The 17,375-nt window shown below is 33.4% G+C and overlaps 1 protein-coding gene across 1 annotated transcript in view; it reads right to left on the bottom strand.

The window, feature by feature from the left end:
• LOC145666124 (diacylglycerol O-acyltransferase 1-like) overlaps window positions 1-17,375 on the bottom strand; it is a 96,541-nt gene that overhangs the window by 10,932 nt on the left and 68,234 nt on the right. The window contains exons 6-10 of the mRNA XM_081733212.1: window positions 15,531-15,639; window positions 14,226-14,360; window positions 12,176-12,338; window positions 6,146-6,254; window positions 2,302-2,346 (exon numbers count right to left, since the gene is read on the bottom strand). Coding sequence (XP_081589338.1) covers window positions 2,302-2,346; window positions 6,146-6,254; window positions 12,176-12,338; window positions 14,226-14,360; window positions 15,531-15,639 — 561 coding nt within the window. The remainder of the gene's footprint in view (window positions 1-2,301; window positions 2,347-6,145; window positions 6,255-12,175; window positions 12,339-14,225; window positions 14,361-15,530; window positions 15,640-17,375) is intronic.

Raw genomic sequence — 17,375 nt, 5'->3', positions numbered from 1 at the left:
TTTTGTATTCATGTGTTCTAAGTAAAACAAATACTCAATTTCAGATTACCATTCATTCTTATCGGGAGGAAGTTCTATAGCCCTGCGGAAAAATCCTCACATTGATTTTGTTATAAAAGAATACGCTAAAGCAACGTAGGTGTACTACTATTGTGCGGTTGCTTTCCTATGAATTTCTTGGCGGATCCAAAATGATTGTAATTGAACCATTATTTTAGAGTTCAGTTGTAAATTTCAAGCTGGGTTTGATCTAACAAACCTAAATTTCTGTCCGTAAGAATTTTTATTTTAAAATGATTAAGAACTACGTTTACTAAAAGTGGGGAAAGAGAGCTATTCACAGCCAAATTATCGTGTTCTTGATAATACCTATCTTCGAACTGAGAGGCTTTAGTATTAAGTCAAACTTTCAGGACGTTTTTTTCTTTTCCGGTTTCAATGTCCGGTTTATGGATTTGTTTAAACCAAGGCCTTATACAGTCAATTATCAGATGAATTATTAGATATTGGTACATATATATTCTTGACATCAATGAAGCTTATTTGAACTTATTTGTGTTTATTCTTTATATGTTATACAAGCTTTTATTTTAACAGATGAACTGTTGTTTTTTATGCATTTTAAAGGTTTCGTTCGTGTTGTGTTCCAATTTGACAGCCATTTAGATAGATGATGCACATTCCTCAGATGATATACCTAAAAGGACTTAAGCTTTATGATGTGTGGATAATCCATGGGTCATGGAAAACATCGGGGTACTTGCAGTCAATTTGTTTTTCTTTCTTTATCAATAAACATTTTCCATTTTATTGATCACTTTCTCTCTAGCAATAGATGAATTATAGTGGCTTAATGAAAAGGAAAATATATATGATGGCTAGTGCTTTCCATCATTTATGAGTTGCCAAAAGTATGTGTTACGCCTAGCATTTCAGGAATATAAAATCCAGTATACCGTTGTGTAAATGGTTAACAAATTATATCATTACCTAAATAGAGCTTCTTAAAATAAACAATCAACAACAACGCGCATATCAGAACATAAATTTGTTCAACAGTAAAAGCAATGTAAGGTCAAATCAGTTTCAACTGATATCCTAGATATGTGCTCACCAGTACCTACCTGTAAAAGTAACTGTATATGTCTTAGCAGGCTTACGTGCAATATGAAGGTAAGGTTTATTATTTCATGATTCTGCACATGGAAGTGGTAATGTAGCTATCACTCTGTATGAGCGTTTGGTAAGGCTCCACATTTCCATCATGTAGTCAAATCATGCTCTGGACGCTTTTACTCCTAAGTTTCTCAAGTTATTAATTTTACTGAGATTGAATGAACCTTTGATCTGTATCGGAACAAGGGTAGAACGAGAGAATAGGTCCCACCCTAAATGAGAAAAAAAAAAAAAAACTTGTTCCATTCTGTTGTAAACAGACACCTTGCTAATTACGCATGACGGTTCTTCTCATAGGTCTGGCAATGGAGTGTACAACGTCTTGGCTGAAACAAAACCAAAAACTGGACTAAATTGACGAACTCGTTGAACTTCTCAAAATCCGTTTTATTACTAAAGGTTTTCAGTTTGAAGTCTTACCAATAACATGACGATTTCGCGATAGATAGCTCTTTTTCCCCAATTTTGGTCTTCATAGTTCTCAACTATTTTGGGATTAAAGTTATAACATACAAACGGACAACAAACTGAGAAATACTAGATACTTGTTAGTACCTAAATGACATTATATTCCTGTATAGAGATGAAAAGAAGTGGATTTTCTGTTTAACGTACTTAGCATGATCAGTCCATGAAACTAATAGTTATATTAGTACAGCTACACAAGTAACAAATGAGCTACAAGAATTCATAGAAAAGTCACCACATAAAAGAAAATCCATGTTTCCCCGATGCATTCTACGATAACAAAGACCAATGTGTGATCTGTGACTATCAACTTACTTCTCTGATCAAAAAAATAAATAAATAAAAAAATAAAATAAAAAATAAAGCAACCTCATCCTGTCTTCATGGTCATGGCCAACGATTTTCAGCCGCCGAAATATTGAAGAAGTTGCACTTATTCATAAATAAAGGAGGTAAAACTGTTTTGGTTCTATTAATTGTTATTAGATCAGTAATAAAAAAAAAGTTAAATACATTTCTCCCTCTTTATCAGTTTTTCTTTGTTGCACTTGAAGCATCTGTAATACTACATATTAAAAGTAAAGTTAACAATGTATATACTGTATATAAACTGGTTGCGCCGAACACTAACTCAAACTTAAGTAAATTCAAACTTACAGAAAGTATAAGTAACCTTTCCGTCGCTTTCGGTAAATCCATGGTCTAGAAAAAGGAGAACGAAAATAGCTAAATACGTAAATAATCTGTAAATATCAACAAAAAGACTTTTAATGCCAAAATCGAAATCGAAACAGTTTGTCAACATTAACTTCTTTAAAAAATGATTAGAAGAAATATATTTATTAAAGTATTACCTGATCATGCGCTTTCTCTATATCTGTGTGTTGTCATTGTAGGCTACAGCACAATATAGATTTCACATTTTCACATTAAAAATAAAAGGAAGTTATATCAATACTGATATACCGCAATTTAAACTTTCAGTGACTGAAGACTTTTCTAATGATTGCAAATATATGTGATCTTTCTTATTTATAAACTAAAATTTGCAGGAAAATTTAACACAACTATAACTGCTTTTGAAGATATATACAACATCTTATTGCTCATTCTAAAATAATATACGAAACAATCGTTGAAGATTTCAAATGATAAAACTATCACACATATAAAATACAAAAATGTTGCAAACGTTGAAGTACATGGTGAGAAGGTTTGGTATATGTTGGATTTGTATAGTTTTACAGAAGCACACATGAAGATATATTTACCTTAAGCTTTTTCGATTGTCTACAGATTAATGAACAAAAAAAAAAAGTCTGTGTCTGTTGTTAAGAACCTTAAGAACCTGTAATTGCGTCTTTTGTGATTTAACACGTTATATTGTTCCTTCATGTATTATTTTCATTATTATCTCGGGTTTCATCCATATAATGTTATTCCTTAATCTCCTCTTTTTCCAGCTTATTTTATCTCGTTTTTACTCTTCAATTTATTCTCATTTATTACCTAATATTTATTTTATTTTTCACTTACATTACTTTAATTAACCCCATCTACCATCTACTCCAACATTTCTGCAAAGTGTTCCCATTAGCGCAATCACGTTTTTTCCCTCCAAAACTGTAGTTTGTACTTTTTCCTTTATTTTGCTACACACTATGATGGACTATATTGACAAATTATTTGACGTTCAATAATCTGTTTATATATGCATTCATTTTTTACTGTTATTTATTCTGTTAATGATTCGTTGATGATAGAAAATTCCATTGTGTATATTTGGTGTTTTTCAATGTTGTTATTTTAAACTTAATATGTCATATAATAACCCTCTATTTAGTTTACTATAACACAACAGAATATTCATACCCAGGAAATAGTATTTTATAATGCTTAACAGAACTGAGTCATGTCATTGACATGATATGTTTTTTTCTTCTTTTTTTAATCCGGCAATGAAATAAACAACATATTGAACAAATATAGTATAAAAACTATGTTCATGCCTCAAATAAAATACAGAAAATATTAATACCAATTAAAGATAAACTATTACTAAGACCTTCTGGTAATACATATAGGCAAGAAATATGCATATGGGATGTACTACATTAGACAAACTGAGCAAACGATGTAATAATAAACGTATATATGTATACTACAGTCTCGTTTAACCGAATTTTCAGGTTAACAGGATCGCTGAATATATATATTTCCGAAGCTGATTTAAACTTCATTGTTTTAGTCGTGCAGACCTAGTTTAGCAATATTCAGTTCTAAGGTTCAGTTTTGAGTACTTCGTATATTGCAGCAACGTCTTTTTTCGCTGAAAATATATCAAATATACAGTATTGTATATTTATTCTGGTTTAACCAAATTGTCGTTCAACCTAAGCTCTGTCGGTTCCACCAAATTAGGTTAAATGAAACTCTACTGTGTACTGTAGTGTACACGTGAAAAAAACAAATCGGAGTAACCAAATATTTACGAACGAAAGGGGAATGTAACGGTGGTAGAATATTATAATGTGAAAATTATAAACGTTGGAGGATGCAAAATTAAAGGAAGAGATAAAGTGCAAAGTAAGCAATAAGAGAAACTATTAGCAACAATAATTTTAATATAGAAAGTAGATAATAAAAATATTTTCTTAGTGAACTTCGGTTTCCATTTCTGAAGGTAAAGAAGAAATGTGTGGAAAGTATGTACTAGGCCTAATTGAAAGTAATGAGAAATATATATAGCAATAGTTACACAACAAAGAAGAGTGGGGCGCCATTGTTGATGGACCATAGTGAAGCAGTTAGGGAGTTACATGAATTAAGAGGAATTGCATTCTATTCTGCAATTGATGCTACTTGTCCCTTCTGACAGCTCGCTACGCGCATGTGGTACTCAATGCTGTGTTGCCAGTTTTGTGTCGAGTATTGAAACAAGAAATTATTCACTGCAAATTCTCAGTTTTATAAAATTTAATAACACAAAAGAGAACTAAAAAGAATGCTCTCAATAATCAGCAGGTCCACTACTCAAGTTGGCATTCGACTAAATGTCATGTCGACAATGTGTATTTGTTATATTCAAACTGGCAACGTGCGGAAAGGGCGAATGTTTACCATTGCAAAGTGAGAGAAAGGAGCCACTATAATTGGCTGAACGTAATGTTGCCATATAAACAGTTCTTCTTGCCTGATTGTTATGACTAAATGCAGGAAGGAAAAACAGAGGAAAGCAACTGTCAGAAAGGACAAGAAGTTTAGTTTAGAGAGTTAGAAATAATGTTGATAAGGAATACCAGATATGGTTCGAATTCAACATTCCAGCATTCAGCACAAGTGATTCACAATTAGCCTCATCAAGTGTTTATGGCTACGTAATTGGGTTGAAACAGTTAAGAGTAGGACTATGCAGTGCTTAAAATGATATCAAATGAGGTGACGGTATGGAACAAATATGACCTTATTTGACAGAATACTAAAGAGAATTTCTACCTCCTGACATTTTTGCACCATTTTTGACCTGAAAAATCTATACAAAGACACACACACACACACACAGAAAGGGACAGAGAGAGGACTAATGTTGTCACTGTCCGGAGGGAACTCATATTTGGATTCCACGCTTATCAGTAGGTCCACGTCTCACATAGGCTAAACTCAAAATCACAAATCTTTTTCGTCTTGTTTTTAAGGCTTTGTAGGCACTCTCGTCTCGTCTCTGGTATCTATAGTATTTAATGATTCTTTCCAACCTCATTTCAATTTTCAAAAGATTTTTCTGGTCTCGTTTTGTCTCGTGGTCAACACTTTTTTTTTTAATTGTAAACATAGAATTCCAGACAATGTGAAAAGAATAATTTTGAATTAAAAAAAAAAAAAAGAGTCCAGTCAATGCCAGGGACGGATCCAGGTTAAACATTTTAGGCGGGCAGTACGGTATTTAGATTTTTTTTTTTTTTGGAGGGGGTGGAATTACTCGCACAAATGTTGAAAAAATCAAGAGCACAAATTCTGCCATTGAATAGGGTGATAGGTAACTGTTATTTACTTTCTAAGCAGCAGCAACGAAATCTTTGATAGTACAAACATATTTATTGACTCAATGCTAACGTCGTATTTATTTCTATGTGTAAAATCCGTTATTTCTACAAACAAATTACAATTTAAATCAGTTAGCTTTACCAGTATACCATACCGGCCGATTTTCTAACTTTAGGATGCATAACCGGCTCATATCGGCTCACTTTAAGCACTGGGACTATGTAAACTAAAATCTATCTTTGTCCACAGTTCTTCAGATTGTGTAAGATTTGATTGGTCAACAAAATACTAGCTGGAACAGTAATATTAACGGACTCAACATATAAAACTGACACAAAAGAAAAAAAATGTTGATATCATTCAAATTAATCCCGACTTTCTAAACTCAAAACAAAGTTTGGTAGAATAAAATTATACATGTAAAGCAACTTTTTTGCTGAGGTATTTATTTACTTACATAAAAAGGAACTAGTGAGTTGTTTATTGCTGGAATTACCCACTGCTGAAACAATGCTAAAAGTAGTGGTGGGCCGAGTAATAATTCTATAAAACACTTCAGAAGAAACCTAGAAAAGAAAGGTAAAAAACCTCTATTTAAAAGAAAAAGGTTTGTGAGTATCATGTTTGTAATGTTTAAATATAAACAGAAATTTATTATCACGGTTGTTTTTAAAAAGGAAAACACAAAAACCCAGTTCTTTTGCGGTTTAAACCACTCTTTTTGTTTAAATATTTTTTTTATTTATTTAAATTACATATGAGTAGAAATAAGTTTGTTTGTCTTAACGTTCTTATGTAAAAACGAGATTATGAAGATCAGGACCTACAGTTTAAATAGGGTTACCAGATCTTACGTTGTTCCCGTCAGTTCTATGTTCTTCTGGCACGTTTTATGTTACACGTTTTTATTTTACCCGCAAAATGATTTCTTTCTTCTTTTAATAAATAACATTTTGAAAGTGTTTTCATATGATTTTGTTAATGCAATTTCGTTTTAATTAACCATGTCAGTAACGGCGTCCCCCACAGGGGACATAAAATATGACGACATTTTTATTTCTTTACAACTTTAAATTCAGACTGGCAACATTGAAAACTGTTTACAGGGGATGATCATAGATGACTAATCCCTTGTAAACAGTTTTCAATGTTGCCAGTCTGATTTTAAAGTTATAAAAAAATAAAAAAATGTCGTCATATTTTATGTCCCCCGACATGGTTAAAGGAACTAAATTTCTCATACACTGTTAACAATGTAACTCAACGATTTAACTTAGTAGTCAGAGAGAAAATACAACAGTCTGCGTTTTTACCTCTTACCTACTCTGTATCTCAAAGTTATGGTTGCGAATAATTTGGTTTGAGTATACTAGTCTTTGTCTGTCAACATCATCTTCGATCATATCACAGTTTCAATGGACTGATCGTGATATATATCAGGAATATAAGCTTCTGTAAACTAATAGGTAGAAGCAGAACTCCTAGTGCTTGTGAATTTCATTATGTCCTGCAAGTATTTTTGAACGTATATAAAAAAAGAGAGAAATGCCGTCTTTATTAAAGTATAGTTAAAAGGCAACAAAGATTTGTGTAATATAATCAGTTGGTTGGATTTAAGCGTACCATCTTACTCAGCATTGAGGCCATATGAGATGAGAACCTATAGTTTAAAATGGAATCTGAGCCACTGATCTTCTACTGAGAATTATAATATACTTTTTTGTATTTTGTATCTTGCAATTGTTTTAAGTGAAATTGGCCCAGTTTCCAATTAAAATTATTATTTTGTAAAACCATATATATATATATATATATATATATATATATATATATATATATATATATATATATATATATATATATATATATATATATTCGTTATACGTAAATTCTCAATATCACAGATCTTCCGTTTCTTTTTTCTAAAAATCGTAAGATCTTCCTTTTTTTCTCTCTGAAAAATCTGGCAACACTAAGCTTACAGTGAAATCCTAATTGCTGAGAGAAATTTCCATCTCAGCTGAGAGATTACACGGTTTGCAGCTGAGAGAAATTGTCATTTATCTGGACTCGAACGCGGGACCCCTTGATTACGAAGGCGATAGAAAAAAGCCGTACTGATCTTGCTTAATTTGTGAATATCTTAAGAGTCATTTCAGAAGAACAGAAAGATATACAACTGTACACGTGAAATCACTGCACAGATTTACACACACATTCTTAAAATAAATGGACAATTTCAAAAGACTATAGATTACAAAATATCTACCATAATTTAGTCTAAGTTCGTGCACTGAATCAGCAACATAGCGCCTTAATTCAATTCACATATCAATAAAAGAAGAGAATAAAGATGCGAATCATTTGAGTTTACTCTGGCACTGAACCTTTCATAAACATACATTTGAAGAAAATACTTTTGATTTCAATAGACCACTTACGTTAATGTTTTCTAGGTTTTACAGTGTATGAGAAAAAAAAAAAACTCTTAAATGGTTCGCGATATCTGGAAATGTCACCATGAAGTCCATACGATTAATGCAAACCAAGAAAACACGTGGTTTAATAAAACAAAACACATGGTTTAAATCAAGGTTTATATCATCTTGGTTTACTGTAATGATTTAGTATTGATGATCGTGAGTAATGCCAAACTCTTTTTTCATGTACCTGTTTTCATTTCTTTTTATTTATATTTTAAAATGTTAGTCATAGCAGCAGCAGCAACAACAACAACAACAACAACAACAACAACTTCAAGTTTTTTTCATATATGTATAGTAGTAGGTACAGGGGCGGATTAAAGGAGGGGGCGAGGGGGCGATCGCCCCCCCCCCAAGAGCCCTCTAAAATATTAAAATTACACACACTGCCGCTTGTAGCTTACCGCCACAAGAACGAAAGTTTGGGATCGTTCTTGCATTATTTCAAAAGAGGGTTAATTCTTTAAATTCTATTTAAAAATAGTATCTATCCGGCATGACGCGTTTACGCTAACGATAACTCGAGTCAAAATATCAGATAAATCTCAGGAAGAAGGACGGTGTTACTTGAGGCTAGAACATCTGGAAAACTATCCATGGCTGGTTCTTTCCCATAAGGAGAGGGATCTCTTTGGAAATATTGCTCACTTTTCGCAACGGGCTTTTTTTTTGGGGGGGGGAGGGGGGGCTATCGAAGAAACGTGCCCCTCCAAACTCTTGGAACTAAACCTTTGAAGAAATAAGCTACTTTCTACAGTATTTTAGAAACTCACAACAAGGCACAATATCACATTAACGCTCTTGAGGTCGGAAAAGCGTTTCTGAGAAACTACTGGGAACCAGTGAAATCAGTCGAGAATCAAATCAACTCGTCAAGAAGACAAGTCATCCAAAATCGCGACAAACTGGAATTAATGTTGCGGAATGTGATATTCCTTGGAAGGCAAGGCATTGCTTTTCAAGGCCACAGGGACAATGCTTGTGCGGATAATTGTACCTCAGGTGGTGACGGTGCGGAAAATAAGTTCAACGAGGGCAATTTTCGAGAATTGCTCAAATTTAGAATGGCTTGTAGTGACGATCTCTTAAAGAATCACTGGAAGAAAGCATCGAAAAGGACCATTTTTGCCAATAAAACCACACAAAATGCCCTCATTGAGGGTTGTGGATGAGAAATCAAGCCTGTAAAATTGTCAATCGAGTGCGAGAGGATCAGTTTTATTCTGTTATGTTTGATGAGACTATGGTCGTTTCGCACACATCTCAGCTGTCTTTGATTCTAAGGTACGAACATATGGTTAAAATAAGAGAAGACTGCTTCGGTTTCATTGATCCTCCACCAGCAGAGCTGAAAGGTGAGGACATTGGTTCGAGCTCGGAATCCAAAGACGCAGAACCGCCCGAACTCTCACTGACTGGAGGGAAAATTGGAGAAATTGTTCTATCTTTGCTACGAGATTTCTCACTCGACCCGAAAAACTGCGTTGGTATTGGTACAGATGGTTGCGCCGTCACGACCTCTCAAAGTAGTCGGGCAGTGCAGGAGATCCAGAAGGAGGCTTCAAACGCGCTGCACTATTCATATTGTAGTCACAGCCTCAACTTGTCCATCTTCAGGTCGTCGTCAGTACAGTGCGTGAGGAACTGTCTGGGAACAACGAAAGATATCATTGCGTTTTTCACCGCATCTCAAAACGTAATACTGTCCTTAAGCTTACGGTTAGTGGCCAGTTGGAGATATTGTGTGAAACGAGATAGGTTGAACGGAACGACGCGGTATTACAATTTTACGTGAAATTTCAATAAATAAGTGAGGCTCTACAGTGTGTTCCAAGTGGTCCGAGTTAGATACAACAGCCAAAGCATGGACACTTTCTTCTGCATGCACGACAGTGAGTTTATCGTAACTATTATGTGTCTTCAGGGTGTTCTGACGATAACCCTCCCCTCAATCGACTTTTGCAGAAGACAAATTTAGACATGAAGGCAACGTCAGATGCCATTCAGGACACTATCGCAGCATTAAACAAGAAGCGTTCAAACAGCAAAGAATTCAAGTCAACTTTCGAAGCAATATTCAGAATGGCTGCTAGTGTCGACGTGCAGATTCAAACTCCTCATCTCACTCAAAGACAAGCACATCGTACAAACTTCAGGGCAGATGACACGACATCTTGCTACTGAAGAACTGTCTATATTCCCTTGATAGAGTCGGTTGTAGAGGACCTCAAAACTCGTCTTGCGTAGGAGGCTTTCAATGTATACGGACTCAACATTTTATTGCCAACACGCGCAACTGACTAAACTCTGAGCAACAACTTCCGCTTTCTAGCAGAAAGATTTTACAAAACTATCGGAACTCAAGACAAAACGCTGTTTTCCCTTTTTAGTTCTGAATTTGCAATCTGCACTTATAAATGGAAGAGAATTAAAGAAGAAGGTGGAATTCTATCACGGACTGCGTTGGAGGCCTTGCCCACCAGCGACGAAGATCTTCACGTGACTATTCGAAAACTACTGCCCATAATTGTAACCCTGTGGTACGGATTCCATTTTAATCAGTAGGTCTCATATAGCTTCGCTGCTGAAAGGGATGGTTAACCCTTCAGCACTCGCGCACAGACCGTCACGCGAGAACTCGCACGCGGTCGAAACGACCGCGCTGTAAAATTTGGCGTTAAGGAATGAATTACATATTTTTAAATGAATTGTATAATTGCCAAAAGCGGTGGTGTGTTGCAACAATACAGTCTGGGGAAGGATTAGAGAAGGGTGAGGGAAAGTTTGCTCAAAGTCACTAAACAAAATCAAAGAATATTTATAGGTGCGGTCGAAAAGACCGCGCTGCGAGTTCTAGAGGGTTAACTCAACATTAACTCAACTTGTAACCCTGCATTCGAGCGTAGCCAGTGCCGAACAATCTAAATCCACATTGCACCGACTGAAAACGTGGTTGCGACCTTGTTTTCGCGAAAAGCGGCTGAAGGAACTAGCACTTTTAAATGTCACAGGAACATTGTCGTAGATCGCGACAATATTATATCGACAGATGCGCCTGGGGTGGTATTCACCAAAAAGCGTGTTTTGCGTTGTAACTTGTCGTAAATTCTTTTGTCCTTTTGTTTAATTCATTTTACTAAAATACAGAAACATTATGAGCGTTCTGAGAAATGTTTAACCTGATATTTTTCTAGCAAAATATTTAGTAAAGCATAGCCACTACCAGGCCTGTAGACAGAAAATCTTTTCGGGGGAGGGGGCATTGTGGTGAAAATTCCGTAACAATTATATATTTTACCTTCTTTTCCTGAATCCGTTTTACCTTTCTTTTTTGGGGGGGAATTTCGGGGAACATATCCCACTCCACAACAAAGAGCCCCCCCCAAGACGTTTGGTTTAATCCGCCAATGAGTAGGTAAAAGTAAACGAGATTGTACCTGTATCTGTTTTGCTAGTTCGTTTGTAAATATTTTAAAAATTCCTTTGCAAATACGGTTCCAGTCGTAAAATTTTATATATTAAAAATGTAATATTAAATCAAATTTTAAGTTTAACGTCACACGATTATGCGCTATAGGTTTGGATAGGATGATAATGATGGAAAATAAATTGGGAGTGAAGGAAAGTGAGAGGATATAGAAGAATAAGGAAGAAATGTTCATATTAAGTTATGTAAGTCTGGAATCAAATCCACGATCTTCTACACCAGAGGCAAGCACTAAGTCAACATCCCTTCCCCAATGCGACTGAATAAATAAATACTGAAAATCTACTAACGAGTTATAATAATTAAATGTAAAAATGAACAAAATCGTTATAATTTAATTGCAAACTATTTATAAAACCTAATTTACAACCTTTTGGCTACGCGACTATTTTTTTCTGAAAGTGCTTGACTACTAAATTTAGTGATAACCATTAATGTGGTCTTTTTCTAAAATCAAATTGTTAATTAGTTTCAATGAAATTATTACATTCACAGTCTGGGTACGTATACAACTTACCATTTCCTTCTTCTGTTATTTCTGGGGAAATTCAATTCGTAGCATATCGTAGGTGCATACACGAAGTAAAATATATCTTTGAAGTTCAGATTATCAGGGTAATGGATAAGGTTGTCTGCCTGTTCATTTGCCACATTTCCATTTAGCACATCATCAGCTGTATCTAAAGAGAAAGAAAAAACGTTCTAGTGCATTATAGTTCAATTGAGTTTAATTTAATATAGTACAAACTAAATACAACTTTCTTACAAGGCTGTCTATAATCTTTATGATAAATTCACTAGAAATCTTACAGTTTCGGAAGTATATCACTTCCTTCTTCAGACTACTACTCCAACTGAAATCATAAATAACATTACATCATTTGTTATCTCTACCAATCAGGAATCACTTTTCATTAAAATTCAATATATATGTCCATTGTTATGACATTTTAAATTCTTAACAGACATAATACATTGTTCACAAATCTTTATGTTAAAAGAAATATAAAATGTTTATATGACGTCCTTATCCTCCCCCCCCCCCTTTCTGAAAAGTAATTTTCTATTTACAATTTGTTTCCAAATATCTTATATTAAAGGTCAGCATGTTAAAGGAAATATAGTCTGAGTGAAGCATAAAATGTTAAAATGTTAAAAGAAATATAAAGATTTGTTAACAATGTATTATGTCTGTTAAGAATTTAAAATGTCACAACAATGGATATATATATTGAATTTTAATGAAAAGTGATTCGTGATTGATAGAGATAACAAACGATGTAATATTATTTATGATTTCACTTGGAGTAGTAGTCTGAAGAAGGAAGTGATATACTTCCGAAACTGTAACATTTCTAGTTAATTTATAATAAAGATTATAGACAACCTTGTAAGAAAGTTATATTTAGTTTGTGTTTAAGATGGACACAAGGCCTTTTTATCATAATATTAATATAGTACTAGGGACAACATTTGAATCTCATTTATATTGTTTTTTTTACTTATTCAACTTCATTCGTCAAGTGAAATTTAACCAACCAATCATGCTCTCTCACGTAATCATTGCCAAGCAAAACATAAATTTAAAAACAAAATGCTAAAACAAAGGAAGAAATTAAATTAAATTTATTGAATGCAAGGAAACAGACAAGAAACTACTTTCATTTTCTATATGCTCACATATTGAGAATACAGAAAATGAAAAGTAAAAATAGTACATAAGCAGGAGTAAAATTAATACGTGCAAGACAGATAAAAATAAGTTTAAATTTAAGTACCTAAATTGAAAAGAAAAAAGTATAAAATAAATAAAATGAAAAATAAAAAGTAAAAAGTAAAAAAAAAAATAAACATTTTTGAATAATTTTAATTTTGCAACGTGCATTTCAAAGTAAATATATATTCTAGGAAGGGATACGAATGTTGGTCGTCCAATAAGATCATATAGAAGATTGATCGATTTATATCCAATCGATTTTACATCGCTACTGTCACCTGTGTAGTTGCGCCACAAATATGAAAACGGCGTTTGTATCAATATAGTGTTTCAGATTACAGGTCCCGAAATTTCCAGCTATTCTTATTTCACTTCTGTTATTATAGTAAAGTAAAAATTAAGGTCTCTTCCTTTCAGGGCAGACCATGAAAGCCCCAAGACTTATTGATTTCGGCACTCATGGAAGTGATGTAGTATGTAACACACTCCAATCTGCTTTAGTTCTCTAGATTGCCCCATATCCATTTTAAAAAGATTAAGTGAACCTCAAAGCCACATTGAAAGAGGGTAGAGTAAGAAAGGTTCCCGCTTTTACTGAGAATCGAACCCGGCCAACTTAGCCTGTTATTATTTGCGATTTTATTTTATACATTATTCAACCTCATTTCTTAAGCTCTGAGCCCCTGCTCCAAGAAGAATTATGTGATAATTTTAGTCTTACATTTTTTTAAGCTTTACAATATGTATTATTAAACAAGGATTTAGATATAAAACAATACATTTTAACTTGATTTTTACCTCTAGATTTAATACATCATTTCCAGCATATAATGTATAATAAAACACTTACCACAGTTATTCAATGATAAGCTGTTTCTACGCACATGTTTCTTCTTCGCTGTCCTACACCAATAATTTACTTGTACGTATGACCACAGTTTTAAGAATAAAATAATATAAAACATTACCATTGCCGTGGATCCGACTGTAAAGAGAGTAATATATAAGTATTAAACAAACTATTCATTTAAGAATGCATTTACATTTTAAAACATCTTACAAGTAATAATTCTGTTTGGAAAAGAAAACGCGATTTTAAATTTACAATCGGATGCTTATACACTTACAATCACAAAACTTTATTCTTAACTCTCTTTCTCGGAGAATAGCTAAAAAAAGAAAAAGGAATGAAATATTTGCCTTTGTTTCATGCAATTCTAACTCAGTTTCTGAAAAAGAAGTGCATGTCCTACTTTTTTAAAACATTATTTTACATTTGCTTGTATATAAAAGTTTTATATTTACAGGGAAAATGGGAAAGAGATAAAATTAAAATATTATTCTCTCTACTACAAAGTCACGTAAATCTTGACTTTCAGAGTTTATAACTCGGAAATTTTATTGGATATGAAGAAATTCTTCATGTGTAGAATTAACGTTTCTATTGAGAACATATATCCGTGAAACTAACCCCGCCCACATAGGCACTAATTTTTAAAAATATGTCAAAAATTAGTGCCCAATCAGCACTGACGACCTGTAGTGTTCAAAGCATTCCGATCACGACAGGTTGAAATTATGTATGAGTTCGAAGAATAAGTAGATCTACGTAGAGGAATTGCAAGCTGGCCGCTAAAACGTGATCTTGTGTTCCTGTCATGGAAATTGCTTTAAAAATTAAGGTATTCTTGAAGGTAAGAAGATTCTGTAAAAGTAAAAAAGTTAACAGCATCCGTCGAACTGTTTCATAATTTAGCTTCATAGATTGTCATCAGATACTGAAGAAATTTATACGGGATCGCTAAGAAGGTATACTATTTTAAACAAAAAGAATAATCAAAAGCGGTGCCAGTATGTTTTGATCATATATATATATATATATATATATATATATATATATATATATATATATATATATATATATATATAAACGGTGAAATTGAGAATCTCCTTTCTTTGAATTGGTTTACAATATAAGTATCACAATACTGAAAATATACCAAAGAAATAGTTACTGCTGTGTACGTCTAATATTTGCTACTGTGTATGTCTGTCTAGTATTTACTGGTCTGCAAGTGAAAGGATAACTAATACAACACATTATACAACAACAAAAAAAGTTACAATATGACATATATTACGAAACGGTACTTACACATGCTGAATCCTCTAGGTTTCCAACTCATAACGATTACTGGCGTTAGTATCATTACTATGATATTTATTACATGTGCCCCCATTCCTATGGTACTTGAAATTATTTTCTGCGAACACATTCAATTATCATTCGTTAAAGAAATATCTTTAAGAAATTAATGTGAGTTAAAATATTATATACAAGGTGGGCACAAAGTCGCTTTCCCCAATATGTGAAGAAATACTTGTTTTGAAGGAGAGAGCGACTTTGTGCCCACCGTGTATATAATCGTTTTATAATACAATATTTTCGAAATAAACCTACAATAAATTTTGATTGTGAATTCCATTAGTGACTCGTGTTTGAATGATGAAAAGCTGCATACTGATAGGAATTTATCTATATATTAAAATGCTACATTTATATGTATGTCTCCAACCCTTTCGACAATGAGATCTCCAAAACCACAAGTGCCGTTTTCACTGGTCGATTCCGAATTTTGTGTAGATTGTACAGTTGTAATTGAATATTTAAAAAGCATGGCCGTTATTTCTTTATTACATTTTTAGAGGTACACTGGAAGTGTTGAAATTTTAAAAATAAAGCATCGTATCCTATGAGTTGTACATTCCAACCTAACATGGTTGTATACATGGGTTTTATATATATATATCTCAGGCATTTGTTTCATGGCTAAATGATAATGAAAAACGAAGGATAACCATTTCTTCAGTCTAAGACGAATTTTTATTGTTTGGAGTGTTTTGTACAATGAATCCATATATCACTGACATTATAATTAATTGTGTAGGTAATATATTTGCTTATTACATACTGCATGCAAGAAGAACTCAAACACTGATCATACATGAACTAGAAACTCCAACCGGAAGTAGGCTCAATCTTGCAAACGGTGCTAGATATTGAAAAAAAAAAAAAATAATCGAAGAAATCTCCCCTTTCTGGCATCCCTTGCCTATTTTTATCAAGACGTCTTTCACTTGTGTCTGTAAAGGGACATTTACTGTACAGATGTGAGGAAGGACAAGGAGATTCATGCTCATATGTGAATGATGCGCTGTGTAGAGAGCGCAGGTTCAGCTAATTTTTATAAATTTTCACGATAATAACAATAAATTAATTTTTGCGTTTTTGTAACTTTTAAAGAGTAAATTCGTATACGAGTAAACAGAGAGTGTTACAGACCTGTACAACTAGTCGTCATTGCTACAAACGCCACCAAAAGTACAAACGTGCCCTCTTGCATATTCATTTGTCTGTTGCTTAGGATCCGGTACTGTTGGAACCAATTTGAATACTATTTTCTTGACTAAAAGTTAGATATAATGCAATTCCATTGTAAGTATGTTACAAACCTTATTCTAACTGATCAATTTATTTCTGTTATTGACAAAGGAAAGGAAAGAGAAAGTGGGAAAGCACTTTTACTTGCCATTGTATAGTCACGCTCAGAACTAGCATCTTGATGAACTCTTCTTTCTAACGTCTGGAGAATATTAATAAAAAGTACTAGATCAAGTCTGTGTACTCGTAACACAACTCAACGTCACAAGTTTACATTTTACGACTTACAAGGGAAAATTACTAGCTACTATTACAAGTCAGTCACCTGGTTAACCCAACGACTCTGCTTTACAGTATGTAGATGCTCAGGAGTAAGATGATACTTTTTGGGGGGAAAATGACTTTGATTCATTTTCTGAGTAAGAAATGTTTGAAAGCAGTATCTGATGACTTTGCGCTGTGATAGAATAGAATGTGCTGTGATAAATCCTTGCACTATTACAACCAATAACGTTCTATAGAATTTCAAATTCTCGCATTGATGCTTTAAAGGATCAA

Source organism: Thermobia domestica, chromosome 1 (genome assembly GCF_964235325.1).
Source record: "Thermobia domestica chromosome 1, izTheDome1.hap1.1, whole genome shotgun sequence".
Lineage (NCBI taxonomy): Eukaryota > Metazoa > Arthropoda > Insecta > Zygentoma > Lepismatidae > Thermobia > Thermobia domestica.
This window is presented reverse-complemented; position numbering and strand designations above follow the sequence as displayed.